The sequence below is a fragment of the Podarcis filfolensis genome (genome assembly GCF_964270895.1).
Source record: "Podarcis filfolensis genome assembly, chromosome: 9".
NCBI classification, from domain to species: Eukaryota; Metazoa; Chordata; class Lepidosauria; order Squamata; family Lacertidae; genus Podarcis; species Podarcis filfolensis.
In genome coordinates this window covers 6,584,301-6,608,044 of record NC_139610.1, presented here as the reverse complement: position 1 = coordinate 6,608,044, position 23,744 = coordinate 6,584,301, and the positions used below count along the sequence as shown (strand labels likewise).

Genomic DNA, 23,744 nt, shown 5'->3' with positions numbered 1-23,744 from the left:
TTCCCTTCAATCCCTCTCAGCATTCCCCCCCACCTCCATGCCTTAAAAGCTCATTTGTCAGCATGCATGAAGTCATTGTCTAGCTTCTATGGAAAAGAAGGAATATGAAATAACAAAGAAAAGAAGAGTGGAGAAATGCAAAATGCAAAAATCTTTCCAGACATGCAGATGATGGATACTTGTCAGGCTCTGAGGCAAAGTTGCACTGGTGCCAATTTTGTAAAACTATTGAAGCTTATTCTGATTTACATCCCTATGGAATCAAGATCAGAAATGAGATGGTGCTTTCTCTTTTCTATCTCCTTAGCTGATAACAATATCAACATTTTAATGCGCATTAGAAATGTAGAATTCTCATTATGGATAAATGGCCTCTTGTGAGCACATTTTAATTGAGTTTTATGCTTTAAGACATACAAAGACGAGAGGAAACACAGCCCTCTCCACATCCATTTAATTAAGAGAGTAATAGATTTCTTTTCCTGTGCCCCCTAATATTTCTACCGGGAATCTAGTTATGATGAGTTATTGGAGTTGGATTCTGCAGCGCCATTTCTTCTGAGCCTGGGAGCAGAATGGAAATAGGCAAATAGAGTGAATTTCTGTCTCGAGAGTGTTGAGAATATATAGCAGACAACATCCTGTGGATCTGAAGAGTTTCCAACATCATTTGTTGTGGGTTCTGCCATATGTGCCAGTAGCAATCTCAATCCTGTATCCCAGGCACGAACACTCATGCAAAATAAGGAGGTACTATCAGACTCTGGCGCATTTCAAGGTTTGCAGAAGAAACAGTGGTGTGCAGTGGCTAGAGTGTCAGACTAGCACCTGGGACCGGGAGAGACCAGGGTTCAAACCTGCACTAAGCCATGAAACTCACTGGGTGGCCCTTGGGCCAGTTACTCTCTCTTTCTCTCAGTCTAACCTACCTCACACGGTTGTCATGAGGATGAAACAGGGAGGGGGGAGATTCATGTGTCTTCCTTGGAGAAATAGGCGGTATTTAAACGTGACCTAGGGATGCGGGTGGCACTGTGGGTTAAACCACAGAGCCTAGGGCTTGCCGATCGGAAGGTTGGCAGTTCGAATCCCCACAACAGGGTGAGCTCCCGTTGCTCGGTCCCAGCTCCTGCCAACCCAGCAGTTCAAAAGCACACCAGTGCAAGTAGATAAATAGATACCGCTCCAGCAGGAAGGTAAACGGCATTTCCGTGCGCTGCTCTGGTTCTCCAGAAGCGGCTTAGTCATGCTGGCCACATAACCCGGAAGCTGTACGCCGGCTCCCTCGGCCAATAAGGCGAGATGAGCGCCGCAACCCCAGAGTCATCTGTGACTGCACCTAACGGTCAGGGGTCCCTTTACCTTTACCTTTAAATATGACCTAGCTCCCAATGGGATACAGTAAGCTTTGGAATCGGCTCTCTCATCTGCCTTGTTTTCCTTCCCTTCTGCTCCACTTGCATGTGGTTGCACACCAACTCATTTTCTGAGCAGGGTGAGATTCTAGGGATTACAGGTGCTCACCCAGGGCCTGTGTTTCCATCTGGAAATGAGGCACAGTGGAGACTGTGGTATCTTTAGGACAGGTGTTGATTACGACTGTAGGCAGGTAAGGAAAGATCTAAGAACGTTGTCCAGGGCAAAGGCAGACACAGAAACCACTGCTGCTATTTTGACCAGTTCCTACAAAGGTTTCTCTTCTCCCTTCTCTCTCCCCCCCAGTTCTCTGTTCTCCCCCTGCCAAGCCCAGATAATTGAGGTCAGCCAATCATGCCCCCACTCCTGAAAGCTGTCTGTGGCCCCCTCAGACAGGCTTGGGAGTTGAATAAAGAGCTCTGGGTAGAGCCCACTTTTCCCTAAGCAAGTGAAAATGAGTCAAGATGAGAAGGACTCCTCCAGCTCCCCTCCCTGCCCCACCAACATGTTCCCCACAGTCTCTGCCCCCTCCTTTCATAGGCAAGCAAAAAAAATCATTGAGGAGGAGAAGGGGTCTCTTGGGCAGAGGGAGCGAGAAAAAGCCAACCATCTATCTCAGACATCTGCATGGAAAGCTTCCTGTTAACAGTGAATTAAATGAGTGCTTTGTTCAAAACACTGCCATATGTCCCCCGCTTCCTCAAGTGGTGAGAAGTTCCAGGGGCATTTGCTCTGTCAGGGCTCATGTTCCATCTGAGAGCATGAGATATGTGGCATTCTATAAAGTTTATTTCAAAATATTGCTATGGGTTTGTAGGTGCCAGACCTTTTAACCCCTAGACTCTGCAAGGGTTAAAATATAATCCAGCCTAGCTTCCCAATGAAGTGCCGAGGTAATGGTTCTTAGCCCGAGGTACTATTTCTGTAACCTGAATTGTCTGTAACCTGAAGCGTATGTAACCCGAGGTACCACTGTAATTGTTTCTTTCCTTAACATCTGATGGGAGGGCGTTCCACAGGGCAGGCGCCACTACCGAGAAGGCCCTCAGCCTGGTTCCCTGTAACTTCACTTCTCGCAGTAAGGGAACTGCCAGAAGGCCCTTGGCACTGGACCTCAGTGTCTGGGCTGAACGATGGGTGTGGAGACGCTCTTACAGGGTCAAGGCCGTATAGGGATTTCAAGGTCAGCACCAACACTTTGAGTTGTACTCGGAAACATACTGGGAGCCAATGTAGGTCTTTCAGTGTGGAATGTAATCCACTGGGAGCAGTCAAATACAACATTCCTTGTTTTCCTAGAGTGGACATGCAAGGGAATGTTTGGTCCAGCCAGTCAAAACATCCTGTTCCTCCTGGGCTGCAGCATCCTTCCTTGCATGTGACTAGGGGGTGGGCGTGACCTTTCCAGACCTGGTAAAAGGACAAGGCATGCTGCCACTCTCTCTCTTTTTCCATCCTCCTTTCATCCTGCGAACTTCCTGGAATGAACTGCTGGCTACCAGCCGAACAGTCCCCCAGGACATCTCCCTTATGGGGTAAACCTGTCTGTACATGTTTTTAAATTTAAGCCTAAAACCTGCCTTTAGGAATCACACTGTGCTCTGCCTGATCATCAGTAAACTTTCTTTTTACAGTCATACTGAGGAGATTTCACCCCTCCCATATCCAAGAATCTCCTGATGAGTCTGCTGATTCTCCAGAGAGGAGGGGCGGTGTTCTGCTCTCTACTTATTCTGCTCCAGCACCACATCAAAGAGTCAGTCAGTCAGTCAGTCAGTCAGTCAGTCAGTCAGTGTGTCGGAGAGAGAGAGACTGAGTGTTAGAGATCGTGTGTATAGATAAGGTTGCTGCTAAGAGCAGCTGCAGACACTCAGTGCAGTGCAGCATTCTTTATGCTTAGACCTCATTTAGCTCTGTATATAGTTTGTATGATAGTTGTAGATAGAATAAAGAAGTTATTCTACAGAGCTGCTCTCCAAGTCGTTTATACTCTGCTAGACTCTGCTATACTCTGCTGTGCGACGACTGTCTTTTTGTGGAAGTGAATCTGGTGCTCACAACTTTAAGCTGTGAGTCCACAGCACTTTGACCTGTTCCTGTGCAGAAGGTGGTCTCTGGAAGTGCTACCCAGCTCGCCTAGCCTAGTCGGGGCTGAAGTGCATGAGTCCAGTTGGTGGTACTGGCTCAAGGGCGATGCTGACACATACCTTGGGTTACAGATGCTTCAGGTTGTGTTTTTTCAGGTTACGGACTCGCCGAAACCCAGAAGTACCAGAATAGATTACTTCTGGGTTTTGGTGGTCACGCATGCGCAGAAGCACTAAATCGCACTTTGCACATGCGCAGAAGTGCTGATTCGCAACCCATGCATGTGCAGATGGGCCACTGCGGGTTGTGAACACTGCAGGTTGCGACCGTGCATCCCACATGGATCACGTTCGCAACCCGAGCGTCCAGCATATTGCTTATGAATAAGACTGTGGTGTCTTTATTCTTTTAGGAGGGATTTGAAAGGGGATCTTATCGCATCTGCCACATTCTGGATTAGTTGTAGTTTCCGAGTCACCTTCAAAGGTAGCCCCACGTAGAGTGCATTGCAGTAGTCCAAGCGGGAGATAACTAGAGCATGCACCACTCTGGTGAGACAGTCTGCGGGCAGGTAGGGTCTCAGCCTGCGTACCAGGTGGAGCTGATAAACAGCTGCCCTGGACACAGAATTGACCTGCGCCTCCATGGACAACTGTCAGTCCAGAATGACTCCCAGGCTGCGCACCTGGTCCTTCAGGGGCACAGTTACCTCATTCAGGACCAGGGAGTCCCCCACATCTGCACACTCCCTGTCCCCCCAAAACAGTACTGTCTTGTCAGGATCCAACCTTAATCTTTTAGCCGCCATCCATCCTCCGACCGTCTCCAGTACACATGCCGTATGTTTAAAGCACATTCCAAGCACCCCCTCAGAAGAATCTTGGGAACTGTATTTTACCCTCACGTAGCTACAATTCCTAGCACCCTTAACAAAGGACAGTTCCCAGGAATTTTTGAGGGAAAGCCATGCACTTTAAAGGCAGGGTGTGGATGCCCATTAGGAGTGGGGAGGTCCACATTCAAATCACCACTCAGCCAGGGGTCTGAGTTACTGATCTCACTGCCTAACCTACCTCACAAGGTTGTTGTGAAGACAATATGGCAAGAACCATATAAGTTGCTAGTTTTGCCTTACTGGGGGTTGAGGGAACTTTCCCACCCCAAGGCCTGCATCTCCCTTTGGATGGGCCGGTGTGCTAGTAGAGGGCGGGGCCAAAGGCTGCAGTGGGTGGTGCTGTGTTTGTGAGCCTTGTGGGACTGTTCAGGGACGCAGGAGAGGATATATTGTCTGATTATAGCATTTCCAACTTGTGTTAACAAGTTCACAATTTAGCAGAGTAACATTCCCCTCTTTAAACTCAGCGGATGCATTTGCTCAGGCTCGCTAAAGTTCAGGTATTTCCCCCTTATTCCCTCATAAAAGATAAGACACGACACAGTCTTCTATAAAAGTATAAAAAAGGTTTACTCACACATCATTCTGTTCGCAATAGGATCCCAGAAAGCAGACTTATCTTAGAAAAGTAACATATATCTAGAAACTATCTCATAAGAAGACAGTCCCTTTGTCCTCTCTTGGCTGGAAGCATCTTTGGCTAAGCTAATGTTGCTTCTTCGATGCATGTAGTGAAAGAGAGAGAGATGGCTGTCCTGTCCTGTGCTTTTGTTGTTACCTGCACAGGTGAGGCCACGCCCACCTCTAGTCACATGCAGAGGAAGTCTGTCCCAGCCCAGAAGGAAACAGGAAGTTTACCTGCTGGCTGGACAAACATTTCTCCCCATGTGTAAACATGTTCACTCTAGGAATGTTGACTGCTCTTGTGTTTCACATCCCACAACGCTTACCCTTCGATGGGAGGCTGCATTCCGCTACATGAATGGCAGAGGTTTTTATACATGCCACCAAACCATCCTCCCTCCAGGAGGGCAAGAGGCATGGATGCAATTCAAAGGCACATTCCATCTGGACAACAGTGCTTGGGGAGGGTGCAGAGCAGGGCTGGCAAGGGGTGTGGCTTGGGCAGGGTGCCACGGCTGCAATATATTTTACTCATAAATAAGTACCACTATGTTCAGTGGTATTTACTCTTAGGTGCCTAGGATTGTGCTGGTTTTAAAGCCTGAAATGGCCTTAGTCTGGCATAGCTGAAAGCGCTCCCTTGTTCTTGCAAGCATCTTCAGAAGAGAATAAAATAGCCATTTTACAACAAAGGAGACCGGGATGGACTTCTTTATATACTTATGGAGAAATTTTCGGCTGGAAGGAGAAATGACTTTGGCCCAAAGCCCTGCCCCTGGTGTGCATCTTAGGCTGCAGTCCTGTATCCACTTACCCGGGAGTAAGCTGCTTGAACTCCACAGGACTTCGCAGCCAAGGAGAGGTATGTCCGGGAATGTGCTTTTAACAGGGTCTTGCTTCATCAGTTATTCACTGGGGAGAAAAACAATCACCATTTTACTTTTTCTCTCTGCTCTTCACAGCCTGGAGGAGACAGCGAATGTGTGAATTATTAAGTGAGTTTGTGCAATGAAAAAGAGAGAGAGAAGGTGAAACGAAAACCCGCCATGGATTTGGAACAAGCTGCAGACTGAAGCCTCTGGTTGAAAGTGTAACACTGCAATCCAATAACGTCTACTCAGAAGTAAGCCCTGTTGAGTTCAATGGAACTTATTTCCATGAAAATATTTCTAGGAATGCAGTGTTAAAGCAAGAAATCAGCCCTGCCTTTGCGATGATTGACTGATTACATTTATATCCAACTTTTCTTCCAATGAACTCAAGGTGTCACACATATTTCTTCCCCTGCATTTTATCCTTACAACAACAACCTTGTGAGGTAGCTTGAGTGACCTGCCAAAGGTCATCCAGTAAATTTCTTGGCTGAATGGGGATTTGAATTCTGGTCTCTCAGGTCCTAGCCCATCACTATAACCACTACTGGCCCATGCTTTTGTTTAGCCGTAGGCTCCTAGAGTGAGCTCCAGCCAAGCCTCAGTGGTAATGGCTGTAAAATGGAACCAAGTACCCTTGCATGTCGCGTGCAGCAGAACACTCAGGGCAGGATGCTGCAGCCTATTGTGGCTCTTATCTGAAGAGCACATCTGCCTGAAGTATGCATTTCCAAACCCATCCCAGCCTTACATTTCTTGGTGTGCATTTTGCAAAACCAAGAAACCTAACTTTTACTCATCCTAACTGCACTCTGTGTGCTGCCATTGGCTGTCTCTTTAAGAAGCCGGGAGAACCCAAGCCAAGAAGGGAGGGATAAGGAAGTTTGGGGAAAACACCACTGTTTTTATTAAGTGTAGGCTGTTGTTTTAGAGAGGCAGGTCTTTGCTACTCATAAAAAATGTATTCCCAGGTCTCTTGAAAACACATAATCAAAGGGGGAGGAAATTAAATCAACGGACTATTGTGGGGTTTCTGGCAGAGGCAAGGGTTGGGGTCTTGATCCAGTGCCACCCCCTCCTCAAAACAGAAGATGGGCAGTTTCTAATTCAGTAAATGTGTCAGGAATTAGGGTCCGTTTCAGGACAAAACCAAAGCAAAAATGAAAAAACAAAACAAAACAAAAAGAGAGGATTTTTTTTCTTTTTTCGAGGCCTGTGACAAATCAAAACCACTTTTCTGGCTCCCTGAGCGTCGGAGGCTGGACTTCGCCTTTATTAATAACATTTTTGGAATGCATGAGTCTGTCAGGACCCGACACAATGTTTACACAGTTTTCTGGCTGAAACCCTCGCTTGAAGAAAGGAGGAGAGTCACGGGGAAAAAGAGGTAACGAAAAGAGAACTTTCATCCCTTGTCTTTTCAGGATCATTTTTCAAAAAATAATATGTTTGAGCTTTGCTGATCCCAACCTGATGCCCTTTCTGATTCTGCAGCCAGTCTTTGTCTCCCTGCCTCCGCTCCCTGAAAGCGTTTGCTATGCATCTGGGCCTGTGATATAGCAAAGGCCAAAGAGAGAGAGAAAGGGCCGGCCCTCCTGTTAGGCAGGGAGATGAGGCTGCTTCAGGTGCTAAAGTAGGGGGGCAGCAGAAAGGGACTGGAGGACAGAGAGGTGCGGGGGCCATGCTGGCTGTCCTGTAGCCCCCTAAGCTAGTCTTCAGCCCCCAGAGTTGGTGGAGCCAGAATAAAAATCAGCCACCCCTCCAGCTGGACTCTGTACATGGAACCAGTGAGTGTGTGGACTTCTTCCATTTCAGGGGGGGGTATGTGGGTTAGATAACCCTTGGGGTCCCTTCAGCCCTACAATTCTAGGCAGAAAAAATTCTCAGGCCAGACAAAATGTGTGGGCACCAATCCACATGGCTTCATAAGAAGACGAGGCCAGGAGGCAGTGATGCTTCTGAATGCCAGTTGCGGGAAACTGCAGGTTTCTCACAAGGACATCTGGTTTGGTCACTGTGAGAACATGATGCTGGACTAGATGGGCTACTGGCCGGATCCAGCAGAGCCCAGGGAGTGGCTGTGGGAAGACAATGAGTGGTCAGAGGGAGAAGAGGGGGGCAGACAGGGAGGAGGAAATGTGGTCTTTTGATGTTTGTATGGTCCTATGGTTGCTATTTCCCCCTAGAAAGGCCTTAGCAGGGAAGGTGGTGATGGCCCCAGAATACAAAACCCTGACCTGACCAGGCATTTTCTGGAGTAGCCAGAGGAGAGAACGGTTTGCCCTCTCTGTGCACAGCAGTGATTGACAAGTTGACAGAGCCAGGGCAGGTGCTTTGCATCCAGACGGTCCCGGGTTCAAGAGTCTGGGTGTGTGTGCCAGGAGCAGGTTAGTATAATATATAAATTCAATAAATAAGTAAATATTTATTTGAATAAGTTAACTTTACTGACACCATGTGAAATATTTATTTATTTATTTATTGAATTTATATATTATACTAACCTGCTCCTGGCACACACATATAAATTCAATAAATTCAACAAATTCAATAAATAAGTAAATATTTATTTGAATAAGTTAACTTTACTGACGCCATGTGAAATATTTATTTATTTATTGAATTTATATACCGCCCTATACAGTGGTACCTCGGGTTAAGAACTTAATTCTTTCTGGAGGTCTGTTCTTAACCTGAAACTGTTCTTAACCTGAGGCACCACTTTAGCTAATGGGGCCTCCCACTGCCACCATACTGCCACCATGTGATTTCTGTTCTCATCCTGAAGCAACGTTCTTAACCTGAGGTACTATTTCTGGGTTAGCGGAGTCTGTAACCTGAAGCGTATGTAACCCGAGGTACCACTGTACTTGCAGGGTCTCCGGGCGGTTAAGAAATAAACAGGGGGCCAGGCCTAGTGAGCACAGCAACTCTTCCTGGCAGATCTGATTCTGGACTGCTCTCTGCCACAGACTCTCCCAGCTCACTAAGGCCTGTTACCTCTCCAGCGCCTGACATTTTCTCCTCCCCGTCTGGCCCCTCTTCTCCCTCTGACCACTCATTGTCTTCCCACTGCCACTCCCCGGGCTCTGAGCCTTTTCCCCTTGGGGGTTCCCCAGCTGGTGCCTCCCACCAGTCCTTTAAAATAGCCAGTCCATGACAGCCACTGACCTGCCTAGGTAGGGCTGAGAGAGAACCCTTCATGCTGCCAGTCAGTGTAGACAATACTGGTCTGGATGGACTCAGTCAAAGGCAGCTTCCTGCCTAAGGATCTGTAGAAAATGGCCAGCTGTGATATTTCATCTACACAACAGAGTGTTTATCTCTCTTGCCTGGCACTGCCCACTCTGGAAGGAGCTGTCCAGGGTCTCATAGCAGCAAACAACCATAGAGTTTCAGGGTTGGAAGGGGCACCCAATGGCCATCTAGTCCAGCCCCCCTGCAATGAAGGAATCTCAACTAAAATGTCCAAGAGAGATGGAAAGTTCTTCCTGACGTTTAGTCGGAGTCGCCTTTCTTGTAACTTGAATCAAGGTTTGGGTTTGGGTCAGTCAAGAGAGGCTTCCCCTCATCTGCTACCTCATGCATTCAACTGGATGTGTCAGGTATTGGGATCCTTTTTGTGCAAGACACAGGCTGCTGCCCCAGAAGCCCTGCCACGCTAGCAGTCACTATGTGTTCCACCAGCAGAAAATGTTAGTTGAGGTTACTGCAGGGGTCAGGAACCTTTCTCAACTGTGGGCCGGTCCACCATCCCTCAGGCCATGTGGTGGGCTGGATTATATGGGGGGGGGGGGATGAACAAATTCCTTTTCTTATTTTTTTTATTTTTCAACATATAAAACACATACATATACATTTACACAATACACGTACACAACACACTACCTTATTTTCATAACATAAAACACATCTACATTACTCTATATAATACCTACCTATACTATACATACTATACATACCTACCCCACACGGACACCCACCAAGTGACTTGACTTCCAGCCATTCTTGTTACACTACTTTATTTTTCCAACTAGCTCAAACACATTTAATTATTTCTTTAATCTCTTCTTCTATCTTAACTTTACTCTCCTTTCACTCTAATCATTTTCTGGATTCATTCAGTATCTGTCAGAAATTCTACTTTTTCCACATCAACTTTGATGTATTCCTTAAAAATAGCCCACTCCTTATTCACTTTTTGTACCATATCTCCTCTTATACTCCCCGTTAGTTCGGCAATATGGAAGTATTCCATCATTTTAGATAACCAGTATGTTTTAGTTGGGATGCTGCTGCTTTTCCAATTTTTGGCAATCAATACCTTTGCCGCCGTAGTTGTACACATAAATATTGGTCTGACTGTTCAAAAAAATGAATGAATTCCTATGCCCCACAAATAACCCAGAGATGCATTTTACATAAAAGCACACATTCTACTCATGTAAAAACACCAGGCAGGCCCCACAAATAACCCAGAGATGCATTTTAAATAAAAGGACACATTCTATTTATGTAAAAACACACTGATTCCCGGAACGTCTGTGGGCCAGATTGAGAAGGTGATTGGGCTGCATCTGGCCTTAGGTTGCCTACCCAGTGGCGTAGTGTGGGGGGTGCAGGGGGGGCCGGCCGCACCAGGCGCAACATCTGGGGTTAGGGCAAATCCACGGGTTAGGGGGCGCAAATCCACGGATTAGGGGGCGCAAATTACTTGCCTTGCCCCGGGTGCTGACAACCCACGCTACGCCACTGTGCCTACCCCTGGGTTACTGCCTTGCATAAAGTTTATTCTAGCCCCACAGCAGCCTTTGCTCAACTTTAACAAAACATCCAGCCCAGACCCAGCGCCAGCAGCACCCAGCCTCTTGGGTCAGCTGCTAGAGACCCACCATTTCGGCCTTTATAGGTTGCCAGCCATGAACTGAGCCTCAAAGGAAGCAGGGCCAGTGCAGACGTTGGACACTCTGACGCCGTGTGCTCTAAGTCAGGCGGGAGCTTCTGAGCTGACAACCAGGGCAGCCCCATAAAAGGGAATTGCAGTGGTCTAGCTTTGCGACGTTGGCGGTATGTGTGTTTGGTTGCTAGATATGCACCTGCTGCCTTCTCACAGCCGGCAGAAAGCAATCCTATTCCAGGAGTGGCAATATAATTTCAAGACAACAGTTGGAGTGGGCTCCAGAATATGGTTGCCTCCCTACTGCGGCCAAGAATACTCTGTGCACAGCTGCAATGCTCATCCACAAAATGGAGGGTGGAACTTCAGGGCGAGATCCTGCCCTGCCGACTGCCTGCTCCAGCTCCAGCTCCATGTATTGGGATGAACTCGTGCGCATGAGTTCACTGACCCTGGGGAAAGTGAGATCAGGAATTGACTGGAAAGCTGGTGTGGCGTGATGCCTTGACTTCGGTCAATGAGACTTTTCTTCCTCTTTTAGAAATGTGGTCATCTTTCAGGAAGACACGTCTCCACAGAACTTCACAGCAAGCCTGTCGTATTAGCTGTAAAGGACATCTTGTCAAGGATATGTAGGGTGTTTTGGGAGACTAGACTGAAACTATAGAATTGTAGAGTTGGAAGGGACACCAAGGGTCATCTAGTCCAACCCCCTGCAATGGAGGAATCTGTCCTTGGCAGATGGCCACCCATCCTCTGCTGTAAAACCTTCAAGGAAGGAGATTTTAGATAAAAGGAAGCTATCTAGCCCTGCCTGCCTGGTTCTAGTAACTCATCCCGAGTGCCTCCTACTCCTATTCTATAAAAAGCATGATTCACTTTGCACAACCCATTAAGGAAGATGAAAATTCACAGCAGTAACAAGTTAATTGTACATTCATTCAAAAATCCAATTAAAACCATTTAGTTTAATTAATCCAACAAAATGGATGAACTTGATCCACTGAGACCAGCTTTCAAAGTTTGATAGTCATTTAAGCCTCCAGCGGCCCCCTGCCACCCCCTTCTCTCTTGGCACCCCCTAGGCAATCCCAGGGGACAGTACTACTCCCTTTGCAATCCAGGTCCAGGCCTGGCACCTAAGGAGCCTTGGTCCCTCTGACGGATGACCTCTGTGGGAGAAAGTTCTTGCTAGAGTGGCTCCAGGGGTTGGAGTTGGGGGCCCTGCGTTGTAGTGACTGCATAGGGCTGAGCAGAAGTCCCTCAGTGCTACTCTCTTGGGGGAGGAACCCCCCCAAATAGAAGCAAAACTATTGCAATCAAGCCCCCAATATCCAGTTCATCAGGGTTCTTTGTCAAATCCAGGCCTGGACCCGGGCTGAAATGGTTTAGATACTGAAATGGGGCTCGCTCATACATAAAAGGTAAAGGGACCCCTGACTGTTAAGTCCAGTCGTGGACGACTCTGGGGTTGCGGCGCTCATCTCGCTTTATTGGCCGAGGGAGCCGACGTTTGTCTGCAGACACCTTCCGGGTCATGTGGCCAGCATGACTAAGCCGCTTCTGGCAAACTAGAGCAGCGCATGGAAATGCTGTTTACCTTCCCGCCGGAGCGGTACCTATTTATCTACTTACACTTTGACATACTTTTGAACTGCTAGGTTGGCAGGAGCAGGGACCAAGCAGCAGGAGCTCACCCCGTTGTGGGGATTCGAACCGCTGACCTGATCGGCAAGCCCTAGGCTCTGTGGTTTAGACCACAGCGCCACCCGCATCCCTCAGCTCATACATGCATGCCTGCAAATTACACAAGCGATAAGATGCAAATGGACATAAATTAAATACACTGAAACAATCCAGTAGATGTTAAAACCCGTAAGTAAAGTATGCCATGAAACAACCCCATAAAAAGACCATAGCATTTATAGCAGCAGATGTAGGTTAAGAGATTCAAAGGCATATTGAAAAGCCGTGGGAATGCCAATGTAGATGGGGTCTCTCGCATTTCATCAGGGAGGGCATTCAGCAACACCAGCGCCACCGGCAAAGAGATTTGCCTACACATCAGCATAGACTGATAATCAGTGGGTATCAACAGGAAACAAGTGGTTTGCAAGGCAATAATTTCCTCTTTCTTTCTTTCTTTCTTTCTTTCTTTCTTTCTTTCTTTCTTTCTTTCTTTCTTTCTTTCCTGCAGCTGAATGGGGAGAAGCAATGGGTCCATGGTTCTGCTTTTTCACTGCTCTGCTCTTGGTGGAGACTCAAAGCTGCCCCGAGATCTGCAACTGCGTAGCCAAGAAGAAATATGGCCGCCACATCGCCGACTGCTCCTACAGAGACCTCCGGGCCGTTCCCCTTGGCCTGCCCTTCAACGCGACTACTCTCACCTTGTCCGTCAACCACATCTCCTCCCTGCAGGAAGACTCCTTTGCGGATGTTGTCGACCTGCAGGCCCTGTGGCTGTCACACAATGAGATCAGTGCTGTTGCCCAGGGCGCCTTTGCCTCCCTGGTGCAGCTGAGGGCCATTGATCTTAGCCACAACCGGATTGCCGTCTTCCCCTGGGGGGACCTGGTCAACCTCACTGCCCTGCAGCAGCTGAAGCTCAGCAGCAACCGGCTGGAGAAGGTCCCCCCAGAGGCCTTCCACACTCTCAGGGATCTGAGATCCCTCTGGCTGAATGACAACAGGCTCTCCGTCCTCGCCGGAGGGACCTTCAGCTCCCTGCCCCTCCTGTCCCAGTTGCAGATCAACCACAACCCCTTCAACTGCTCCTGCAAGGCCTGGGGACTGAAGAGGTGGCTGGAGGAGACTCTAGTGTCCATCCCAGAGAGGGACTCCATCACTTGTGCTGCCCCAGACAACCTGAAGGGCTTCATCCTTGGGAGAGCCTTGAAACTGGACTGCATGCTTCCCTCCATCCAGTTGGCATACCACTCCAGCTTGGGCAACAGTGTGCTGCACGATGAGCTTACTCTCCGGTTGCACTGCAGTGCGGTGGGAAGGCCGCCGCCGGAGATCCAGTGGAAAATCCAGACCTCCACTCGGGAGGTGGTGATCAATGGACCAAACGTGGGAGAAGGGGGCAACTGGCTGGCTGCCGGGAGCTTGGAGCAGCGCATCCTGGTCTTCAAGAACGGCTCGATGGCCATCCCTGAGTTCAGCAAGGCTGACGAGGGTATTTACACCTGCCAGGCCTTGAATGATGTGGGATCTCGAGAGGCCTCGGTCAACGTGGCCTTGGCCGGTTCAAAGAATCCTGCTGGTGACACCATCCGGAACAACATCCAAGCCAGCAAGCCCCAGACTGAACCTTGTGAGAAAGAGGAGTCCCCCAAATCGGAAGACAAGTTCGTGGTGATCTACCTTACACCTGTGGTGCCGATGACCAGCAATGAGGGAGCGACCCTGTGGAAGCCACAGGCCTGGGCTGGCGTCCTTCTGCTTCCGCTGCTCACTCTTTATGGCTGAGACACGTGCAGCCTGGTATCATGCGTAGGAATGTAGTGCTGCATTATTGGAGGCGAGGCTGAGATATTATTTATTGCATTTATATCTCACCTGTTTCTCCCAAGAGCTCAAGGTAGTCAGTTCTCCCCCGACCCATTCTATCCCTACAACAACATCATCCCTGTGAGGTAGGTTAGGCTGAGAGTCAGTGATGTCAATGGCCAAGGTCTCTGTCAGGTCCTGGTCCAGCACTCTAACCACTATGTAGCACTACACCCCTGGTTGCAAAGCAGAGCTGCCAAAGTTAAATCAGCCTAATAGTCATTCCTCCTTCCAGGAAACCTTGAGAACTGTAGTTCCCCATGTACGGATTGGAGTCCACTAACACAGAATCCTCTGCAGCTTAGAAGGAAGCCATGGAATTGCAGTAGGAAAAGTGATTGAGTTTGTAGTAAACATTTAGTCTTTGTGGGAAAGACTTGATTTCTTCCATTTTAGTCTCATAACTGTATGTTTAACTGCTGTGACCAGCAAAGGGTGAGGGATAAATCCTGATCTTCATTGTAGTCAATGCTGTGTTCACAAACAAGAGTCTTAACATTTTCAAAGAGAGGCTCACCATATTTCCAGTCATTCTGCTTAACATTTGCAAAAAGAGAAGGCAAGATTGCAGTTTATTCCAGCTATGACTAACCACACTTTACATATTCATAGAAATCTGTCTTCTGCATCACCACTGAAAGGCCAAACAAGACAGAACATTAAATGCATATTTTCATTTAACATTTGTGTGTGTGTTTCAGTACGTGTATCAGAGTGGGACTGAAATTTAATGGGATCAGAGCACAGGTATAGAGGAGAGATGTCACCATTTCCTTCCCTGCTATGGCCCTCAGAAAAGTCCCTGTTCTGAAGCTGGCATTTGCTGTGTGTGTGTGTGCGCGCACGTGTGTGTCCCATGAGTCTCCAGAGGAGATTCCCTGCCAATGCAAATAGCACCTCCAGGGCAGGCGTTAAATTCAGGGAGGAAAAGGTTAAATTCCTTACCCATTCCTTATTCTGATATAACATCAGTCCCTCCTCTCCTGCACTGATGCCATTTGCATTTATAAAAACCCTGCAGGCATGGCCACTCTTCTGAGCAATGGCTGGAATTGTGCATTGGTTTTTATACAGTGAGTAATGAGAAGGATATGGGACGTGGTGCTGTGGGTTAAGCCCAGAGAGTAGGACTTGCTGATCAGAAGGTCGTTGGTTCGAATCCCCGCAATGGGGTGAGCTCCCATTGTTTGGTCCCTGCTCCTGCCAACCTAGCAGTTCGAAAGCACGGCAAAGTGCAAGTACATAAATAGGTACCATTCCAGCAGGAAGGTAAACGGCGTTTCTGTGTGCTGCTCTGGTTTGCCAGAAGTGGCTTAGTCATGCTGGCCACATGACCTGGAAGCTGTACACCGTCTCCCTCGGCCAATAAAGCGAGATGAGCGCCGCAACCCCAGAGTTGGTCATGACTGGACCTAATGGTCAGGGGTCCCTTTACCTTTTAATGAGAAGGATATAGGACTCTGCCTTCTGCTGGACTTCCCCAACATGACACAGAAAAGGCGAGTAAGAGGCAATGTGATAGAAATGGATAAACTTATTCATGGCCTGGAAGTAGTGGATAGAGAAAAGTTTTCCTCCCTCTCATATTGCTAGAAGTCATAGATATCCAGTGAAGCTGAATGTTGGAAGATTCAGGATGGATAAAAAAGCCCTTCTTCACACAGTGCAAAGTTAAACTGTGGAACGCCTTGCTGCAGGGGACTTGGATTGCCACCAACCTGGATGGCTTTAAAAGAGGATTAGACAAATTCATGGAGGAGGAGAGAGCTCCTGGCCCGTGAGGACAGGATGTTGGACGAGGTGGGTCATTAGCCCGATGCAGCAAGCTCTACTAAAGTTCATATAATAATAATAAATTTTATTTATACCCTGCCCTCCCCGGCCAGAGCTGGGCTCAGGGCGGCTAACATCAGTAAAATTACAATAAAAACATAATAGAAAAAACCCACCAATTTAAAATACACGTTAGAATGCAATTTAAAATGCAACCTCATTTTAAAAGCAGCCCATAGATCAAAACCGTAAGGGGAGGGAAACATAAGGGTCAGACTGAGTCCAAATCAAAGGCCAGGCAGAACAGCTGTGTCATGCAGGCCCTGCGGAAAGATGTCCAGTCCCGCAGGGCTCTAGTCTCTTGTGACAGAGCGTTCCACCAAGTCGGGGCCAGTACTGAAAAGGCCCTGGCCCTGGTTGAGACCAATCTAACCACCTTGCGACTTGGGACCTCCAAAGTGTTGTCATTTGTGGACCGTAAGGTCCTCCGCGGGGCATACCAGGAGAGGCGGTCCCGTAGGTACGAGGGTCCTAGGCTGCGTAGGGCTTTAAAGGTCAAAACCAGCACCTTAAACCTGATCCTGTACTCCACCGAGAGCCAGTGCAGTTGGTAAAGCACTGGATGAATGTGATCCTGAATGTGATGTCCTCCAAACAGCCGAAGGTTAGGGACTATGCAGTGCCGTTGCCACTGGGGTGGCTTTTTGCCCCAAGTGAAGACTCCAGAGGGGAACCAGCCTGTGTGAATGTGTGCACAAATGCACATGGGGGTGCCAAACTGGTGAAATAAAGCCTAGTTTTGCCCCTGGATTATGGGAGCTGCAGTCCCTAAACGCCAGGAGGGCCAGAGGTTCTCTACCCTGAGTTTAAAAGTATCCTTCCGCAGCTTAGGAAGTATCCTGGCATGGCTGGAAAAGACCCATGCGTGAGATCTGGAGAATTGCTAGGCATGTTGGAACAATTGGCTTCCTCAACATGGTGCCCACCCCCCAGGCGCTCTTGGACTCCAACTCCTGCCACCCCTGGCCTTTGGGCTTTCTGGCTGGGGTTGATGGGAGTTGGAGTCCAACCGTGTCTGGACGGCCACAGGTTTCCGCATCCCTGCTGTAGAGAATGGCTCTGAGGGTTATCTATTTCTTCAGACATTTCCAGGCCACCTTTGAGTCCTCATACGGCAGCTGAAACAAATATAAAATGCCTTAAAACACACACATGCACACACACTCTCAGAGCAGTGATAAAACAGCAGCTGCCCCAGTCACAATGTCTAGATAAACAGCCCCCTCAAAAAAAGGTACCAGAGATAAGATGACAAATTCGGAGTGTTAAGGAATCAGCGGCTGCCTTGTACCACTTAACAGTCGGTTTTCACCCCAAAATCATGGGAGCTGTAGTTTGTTAAGTGTACTGGGAACTGTAGCTCCTAACAACTCTCAGGAAGGCGGTGGCATAGTGGGGAGGGGGGTGGGGGCACATTTTTTTCAGGGGGCGCAACCAGCTGCCCCCACAACAGATTCCCTCGTCGGAGCCTGGCTCTGGCACACAAAGGAACTGCAGAGACGACTTCTTCGTGCAACGGCCCAGTGTTGCCAGCAGTAGCTCCATCCCTGGGGCAAAGCTGACCTGGGGGCAGAGAGAAGCTGTGGCACACCTGTGCCCGGCCTGGCAGCTCTGGCAGTGAGGAGAGTGGACATCCCGCCTGCCCCTGGTGACGTTGACATACACTCCACCACTGCAGGAAGAATTGCCTCTAAGACAATTCGCAGTTGTTGGCTGCATACACAGAATATCTAAAACCAATGTGTGTGTTTTTTTTGTTCAAAGTTAAATCGTGTAGCTTAAAGCAAATTCATGCAGATTTAATTGCTTGATTAAATAGAGTGAAGCTTAATCAACTTAAGGATTCTTTATAATCAGGTGATAGCTGCTACTCTCTGAGGAGAGAGGGTAAATCTGCAGAATATTCTTTTCCCTTTGGCAGCAAAGCAAACCATTTGGATTGAGTATGTTTGTTTTGTCACAACAAGGTAAATTGCTCAGCGGCTGACAGGTGCTGGTTGCATCACAATTCTGGTTATTGGCAATATCAAGGCTGCATCATATTCATAAACATGGAACCTGGCCAAATGTACAGCTCCGCTCACTGCTCAGGCATCATCCTGGAACGGGTGGATTAACCAGCAGCCAATTAAGCAGCAGAGCAAAGCCCCAGCTGGAGTCTAAAATGATCACCAAAACCATCAAGAGGAGGGAGCGACTCCCCTGTGAGGAACGGTTGCAGCGGTTGCCACTTCTTAGTTTACAGAAAAGGTGAGGAAGAGGCGATATAAAATTAAGCATGGCATAGAGAATGTGGATAGGGAAGAGATTTTCCTCTCTCTCTCATAACACCAGAAGTCATGGACATCCCATGAAACCGAATTCAGGGCAAACGGGCCCAGTTCAATTTCCTGCTTCCTTAAGTTGGCAGCCGTTTGTCTCAAGAGACAATAGAGTGCGGGGCTGAAGTCAAGCCACTACGTTGGCAGTGACCTCTTTGGGGCACAAGGCTGGGTGGTGTATGGAGGTCCTGGGCTGCCCAGATGATGGGACCTCCCTCTTGGCCTCACTGATGTGGTCCAAAGGACAGCAGATCAATATATTTGGCACCAGCTTGACTGCAGGAGTTGCTGAAAGGAGGTGTACAAGGCGCCACCAGATTTGTGGGACTCCAGCTTTGTGTAGGGTTTACTCTTGAGCCTTTTCTTTTCCTGAAGATATTCCGCAAGGCAGCAGATTTTTAGCACCAGAATTTTCCTTCTCCTAGATAGACCACCTTCCCAGGTTGATGAGCCCCATCTGACCCTCACTTCCCTCTACAGCACAGGCAAAAACCACCTTCTTGACCGTAGGATCCATTCTTGGCTTTGTCTGCTCAATGTGCCAGAGCCTGTCTTCGCATGCAGGGGAAGTCCCTAAGTCACCAAGGGTTTGAGACTCATTGGATGCCTTCACCTGGTTTAGCCTGCCAGCCAAAGCTGCTCCTGGGATAGTGGTCGCTGTTGCCTGTGGACAGCTTCTAGGAGCCATAGGGGATAGCTGTGTGCAGGGTGGGGACCAAAGGTGGACAAGTACCCCAGGAGGAGCGTGACATGACCTCCCCACAACACTTGATATATCCCTTTTAATTATTTTAATTGTAGATTGTTTTATGGAAAAGGCTACACAACCGAACCCAAATTAATGACCTTGAGAAGTGGCTTTGGTTTCATCTCTGGATATAGGATTGAATAAACTGGTGATGATGATGATGATGATGATGATGATGATGGGAATATGGTCGAGGTCACATTATTAGGATCACCTACCATTTGCCTCTCCATGACTGCTCACATGGAGGATGGATGCATTTAAATACTTATTCCGCTGGATATGCCATCCGTGGACAGACTAGATATGTATACATTTTAATAACAAAATATGTTAATTAAACACACATTTTATTTCAATATGCATATTTCTAAATTATCCTAAAGGATGCATTTGGAACACATACTGTTAAGTTTTATGCTACAGACTGTATTAAAAAATTCCAAAATCTAGGGCTAACCTGACAATTTCAGTTTTTCTCAGTTTCTCTTTTTCCCGCTTTTAGGTTCTGTTCTCCATGTTCCACATCTCACTTTGCAATGTTTCTTTTTTAAAAACCCTCATGAAAATCCATCTGCATTGTTGCATGAATTTCTCCTAGTATACACGTTTTTATATGCAATTTCCCCTAATATACAATTTTTTTGCAAAGCAATTTCTCCATTTATTTGGATGTTTGAATGCAATTTCCATTATGTGTAGGTTCTGACACACACTTCCCCCATTGTATACTCACTTTTGTACACATTACTCTGTTGGCGAATTGCATTGCAAAATTTGGAGAAGTGCTGCTTCTGAAGGAGGGCTGCCTTTCAGTTTTGTACCCAAGTATGAATTTGGTAGGTTTACCTGGAACTGCAAACTAAATCGAATTTCTTCCCCATCTGATCTGCACATTGGCCGTAGATGTGTGGATCCAGCCTATTTGCCCATAAATTGAATTTCAGAACCAGCCTCACCAGGAAGGAACGCACAAACATCGATAGACAAACCAGGCCTTCACTGGAGTGTAACCATGAAATTTTGTTTATTGTTCTTACCAGAGAGTCCAACTCTCTTTATACTATGATCTGTCCTACCTTAGCAGGCTCTGGGAGTTGACCTTGCCAGCTTCCACGACACAAGGCCTGAGGAGTGGCTTTACGAAAAGGGTGAGAAGTGGTTAGTCCTCAAGGAGAATAGAAGGGGAGGCAACGGCACCAGGGGGGGTGCAGAGTAAATAACAGCACATTGCCTTCCTCGAGAGCAGGGGATTACTAAGCAGAAAGATTTGCAGGGGAACCTTAGGAGGATATCTGACAATCCCCTCGAAGACATCATCTTGGAGAGTGAAAAGCTGTGTCCAATTCTGTGCACCACAATTTAAGAAGGATGTTGACAACCTGGAATGTATGCAGAGGAGGGCAACCAAGATGATCGAGGGTGTGGAAAACAAACCTTATGAGGAGCTGGGTATTTTTAGCTTGGAAAAGAGGAGACTGGAGATATGATAGCCATCTTCAAATATCTCAAGGCCTGTCACATGGAAGTTGGAGCAATCTTGCTTTCTCCTGCTCTGGAGGGTAGGATTAGAACCAGTGGATTCAAGTTACAAGAAAGGAGACTAAACACCAGGAAGAACTTTCTGACAGTAAGAGCTGTTCAACAGTGGAATGGTCTCCCTTGGGAGGTGGTGGACTCTCCTTCATTGGAGGTTAAACAGAGGTTGGAAGACCATCTGTCATGGATGCTTTAGCTGAGATTCCTGCATTCCTTCCAACTCTACAATTCTATGGTTCTATGAAACATTTAACGTGGTCCCCCCCACCCCGCATTTAGGAGCTGCACACTCTTGTTTGTCCATGGGAGAAAGATGCTCAGGAAGAACTGGGAGGGCCATCAGACGAGCAACATCTTTGGGTCAGCTCGGCTGACCGCTTGCCCCCACTCTGAGCCAACACCACTTCTGTCCCATCTTTGGCCCTGGAAGGAAAGGCTGTAGCCCCAGGGCAAGTAGGCTACAGCCTCTTGAGGAGACTATGGGAGAGGCACATGGAGCGCATGGGAGAAGGACAACACAGGGATTGGGGTGGTGAAGAATGCACAGGGGATCCATTCTTCTCAACTGGCAGAGTCCATCATTTCCAAGAAGCTTTGTCCTGGGTGGCTAAGGTTTTGCCGGGTTGGCCTGCATCCCGTTGGCGGTGGAGTCCGAGAGAGCCCCCTTTCGGTAAGGCAGGAGGGAGGGGTTGTTGAGCAAGGTGTAGGCCAAGAACCACCGCACACGGCTGCGCTTGCCCTTGGACCCTTTCGATGAACACGCCCTGGTCTTCATGAGCTTGACTCCTGCCAACAAAAGGGCCACTGTGAAGATCCAGGAACCCACACACACTTTCCCTGGGGAGTCCAGAGGGAGTCTCAAGGGCCATTCCACCATCGAGGGGGGACCTTGCACTCGGCTAAGGAGGGGCAAATCTGCCCTGGTTTCCCATTTATCATCGCTAGCCAGAGGGGAAGGGATCAAGGCTTCATTCTGCAAACCTTAAATTTATAGCTTAGGTGCTGCTTTAAAAACATCCTGTAATGGCCTGGGAATCTGATTCAGAGGCTGAACCGGAGGAATCCCAGCCTGCACAGGAGACCCCGCCTCCAGGGCCGGCTGAGCCGGGGCAGGGGCTTGAATCTGAAGGGCCCGCACCTGTGCCGGATCCTCAGCAGCAGACACCAGATGAATCCACTCTGGCTCCTGCCTGCAGGTGCTCCTCTCCCAGCCCTGTCAGGGGAAGGTGAGACTGCCTCTGGGTCCAGTAACCCTCCAGCCTCTCCTGAGCTGCAGAGGCTCAGGGCAGAGAGGCGGAGGGAACTAGGTTCTCTCAAGAGGAGTGCTCGCCTTAAGGCCAGGAGAGGTGAGTCACCTGTGGGCCGGGACCGCCCTAGGCCTCAGAGGAGATAAAGGCCAGTCAGCCCAGTCCTGGGTTGCGGGAGCAACGTCGCTGGAAACCTGTTTCTGCCAGCACCCAGACCTGCTTTTCCGGAGGTCCCGACCACGCCCGGCTCCTTGCCTTGGACCCTGCCTCGCCCTTGGTGGACAGTCTCCAGACCTTTGACCCAGGACCGGATTCTGACCATGCCTCACGGTAACCACCCCCCCAGGACCAGCACACATCCCCTCTCAAAAGTGTGCACTCTTCCCTTGAACGCAAAGGGGTAGGAAGGCAGGCAGGCAGATGGAGGCTGAGAAGGTACTTGCCCAGAACCTTCTCAGGCTCTGCCTGCCTGCCTGTCTACGCTTCTGCCTTTTCCCAGGTGGGCAGCTGCCTCTTCCTCCTGGTCGGTCACTCCTGGAGTGACCAACCGGGAGGAAAGAGACAGCCCACCCAATCAGGTGAAGGCAGAGGCAGGCAGGTGAATGGAGCCTGAGTAGGTTGTGGGTGAGCACCTTCTTGGGCTCGGTCTGCCTGGGTATGTACACCTTTGAGGAAGCACCGCCCGTGCCCTTCCTCCTGGCACAGGCTGGAGTAGTATGGGGGCTCACTCAGCTGTAGGGCTGGGCAGTGGGGAGGAAGCAGCAGCTGAGATACATTTCAGACATTTCAGACATTGCGATATATCAGTATATCATGATATCTAGCTGCAGATGTATCATGATGTTGAAAAGCAGATATCACTGGGAGCTCTTCCATTGAGGCTCAGGTTGCATATATGTGTAATTAAACAATATTATTGTTATTATTATTATTAATCACAAAGACACCACAGTCTTCACTGTGCCTTATTATCTGGAAGGAATCACAGGTAAGCGCACCTGATATCCCTGGAAGCTCACTCAGCTCAGAGACTGGGCTGGCCTGGAACAATATCATACACCCTTGGAACCTTCAATATTTATGCTTGGTTATAAACAAAGCTTTAAAATAAATCAATGACCCTGCCCCTCTAGTGCTCATGCACCACATTGGGCGTCATTTGAACACAGCGCTTCTCTCCTTTGGGGTGTGGGGGCATCAGACAAAAACAATGTGGATGCCAAAGTCACTCGTCCTTTCACAGATCTGACCTCCCCACCTGTACTCACCAGAAGGCCTTTGGAGCAAGGAAGCAAACCCACAGCTGGCTCCTCCCCTCCCTCCGCCCCCCCCCCCCGTGTTTCCCATGAGAATCTCTACAGAGAGACAGAAATTGATCTTTCCATACATGACGGAGGAAAATCATCTCCCTGACTGGCCACAAATGACAGAGCAAGCGGGGGAGTGAGCAAGAAGCTGGATGTTATCTGCATCCATTTTGTGATGATGAGGCTGGACCAGGACTGGGACTGAGAGTGCTCACCTTCTTCCACATCTCTTGGCTGGGGTCCCTTTGTGCACACCTGGAGGAGCAGGAAGCAGAAGGCTTTCATCACAGGGTGCGATTGGCTGACCTCAATCTTCAAGTAATGGCAATATGTCCGGTAGCCTGGAGGGGGGAGAGGAGGAAGGGGCAGGGGGAAGACCAGACAGTTGAAAGCATTCCTGTTGAC

At 48.6% G+C, this 23,744-nt stretch overlaps 3 protein-coding genes across 3 annotated transcripts in view; 1 reads left to right on the top strand and 2 right to left on the bottom strand.

Moving 5' to 3' along the window:
* The window catches only part of LOC310770178 (zona pellucida sperm-binding protein 3-like), a 141,737-nt gene that overhangs the window by 100,007 nt on the left and 17,986 nt on the right, over window positions 1-23,744 (bottom strand). The gene's annotated exons all lie outside the window — the stretch shown is intronic.
* On the top strand, window positions 6,802-15,025 carry LOC310770190 (immunoglobulin superfamily containing leucine-rich repeat protein-like). Its single transcript, XM_083630664.1, has 2 exons — window positions 6,802-7,282; window positions 12,990-15,025. The coding sequence occupies exon 2, from the start codon at window positions 13,007-13,009 to the stop codon at window positions 14,261-14,263; it is 1,257 nt and encodes a 418-aa protein (XP_083486790.1). The 5' UTR covers window positions 6,802-7,282; window positions 12,990-13,006; the 3' UTR covers window positions 14,264-15,025.
* STRA6 (signaling receptor and transporter of retinol STRA6) overlaps window positions 19,584-23,744 on the bottom strand; it is a 55,481-nt gene continuing 51,320 nt past the window's right edge. The window contains exons 17-18 of the mRNA XM_083630407.1: window positions 23,555-23,680; window positions 19,584-21,571 (exon numbers count right to left, since the gene is read on the bottom strand). Of these exons, the coding sequence (XP_083486533.1) occupies window positions 21,393-21,571; window positions 23,555-23,680 (305 nt within the window). The 3' untranslated portion in view covers window positions 19,584-21,392. The remainder of the gene's footprint in view (window positions 21,572-23,554; window positions 23,681-23,744) is intronic.

Coding starts and splice junctions, on each gene's coding strand:
- LOC310770190 (XM_083630664.1), top strand. CDS start 13,007: ATGGGTCCATGGTTCTGCTTTTTCACTGCTCTGCTCTTGGTGGAGACT.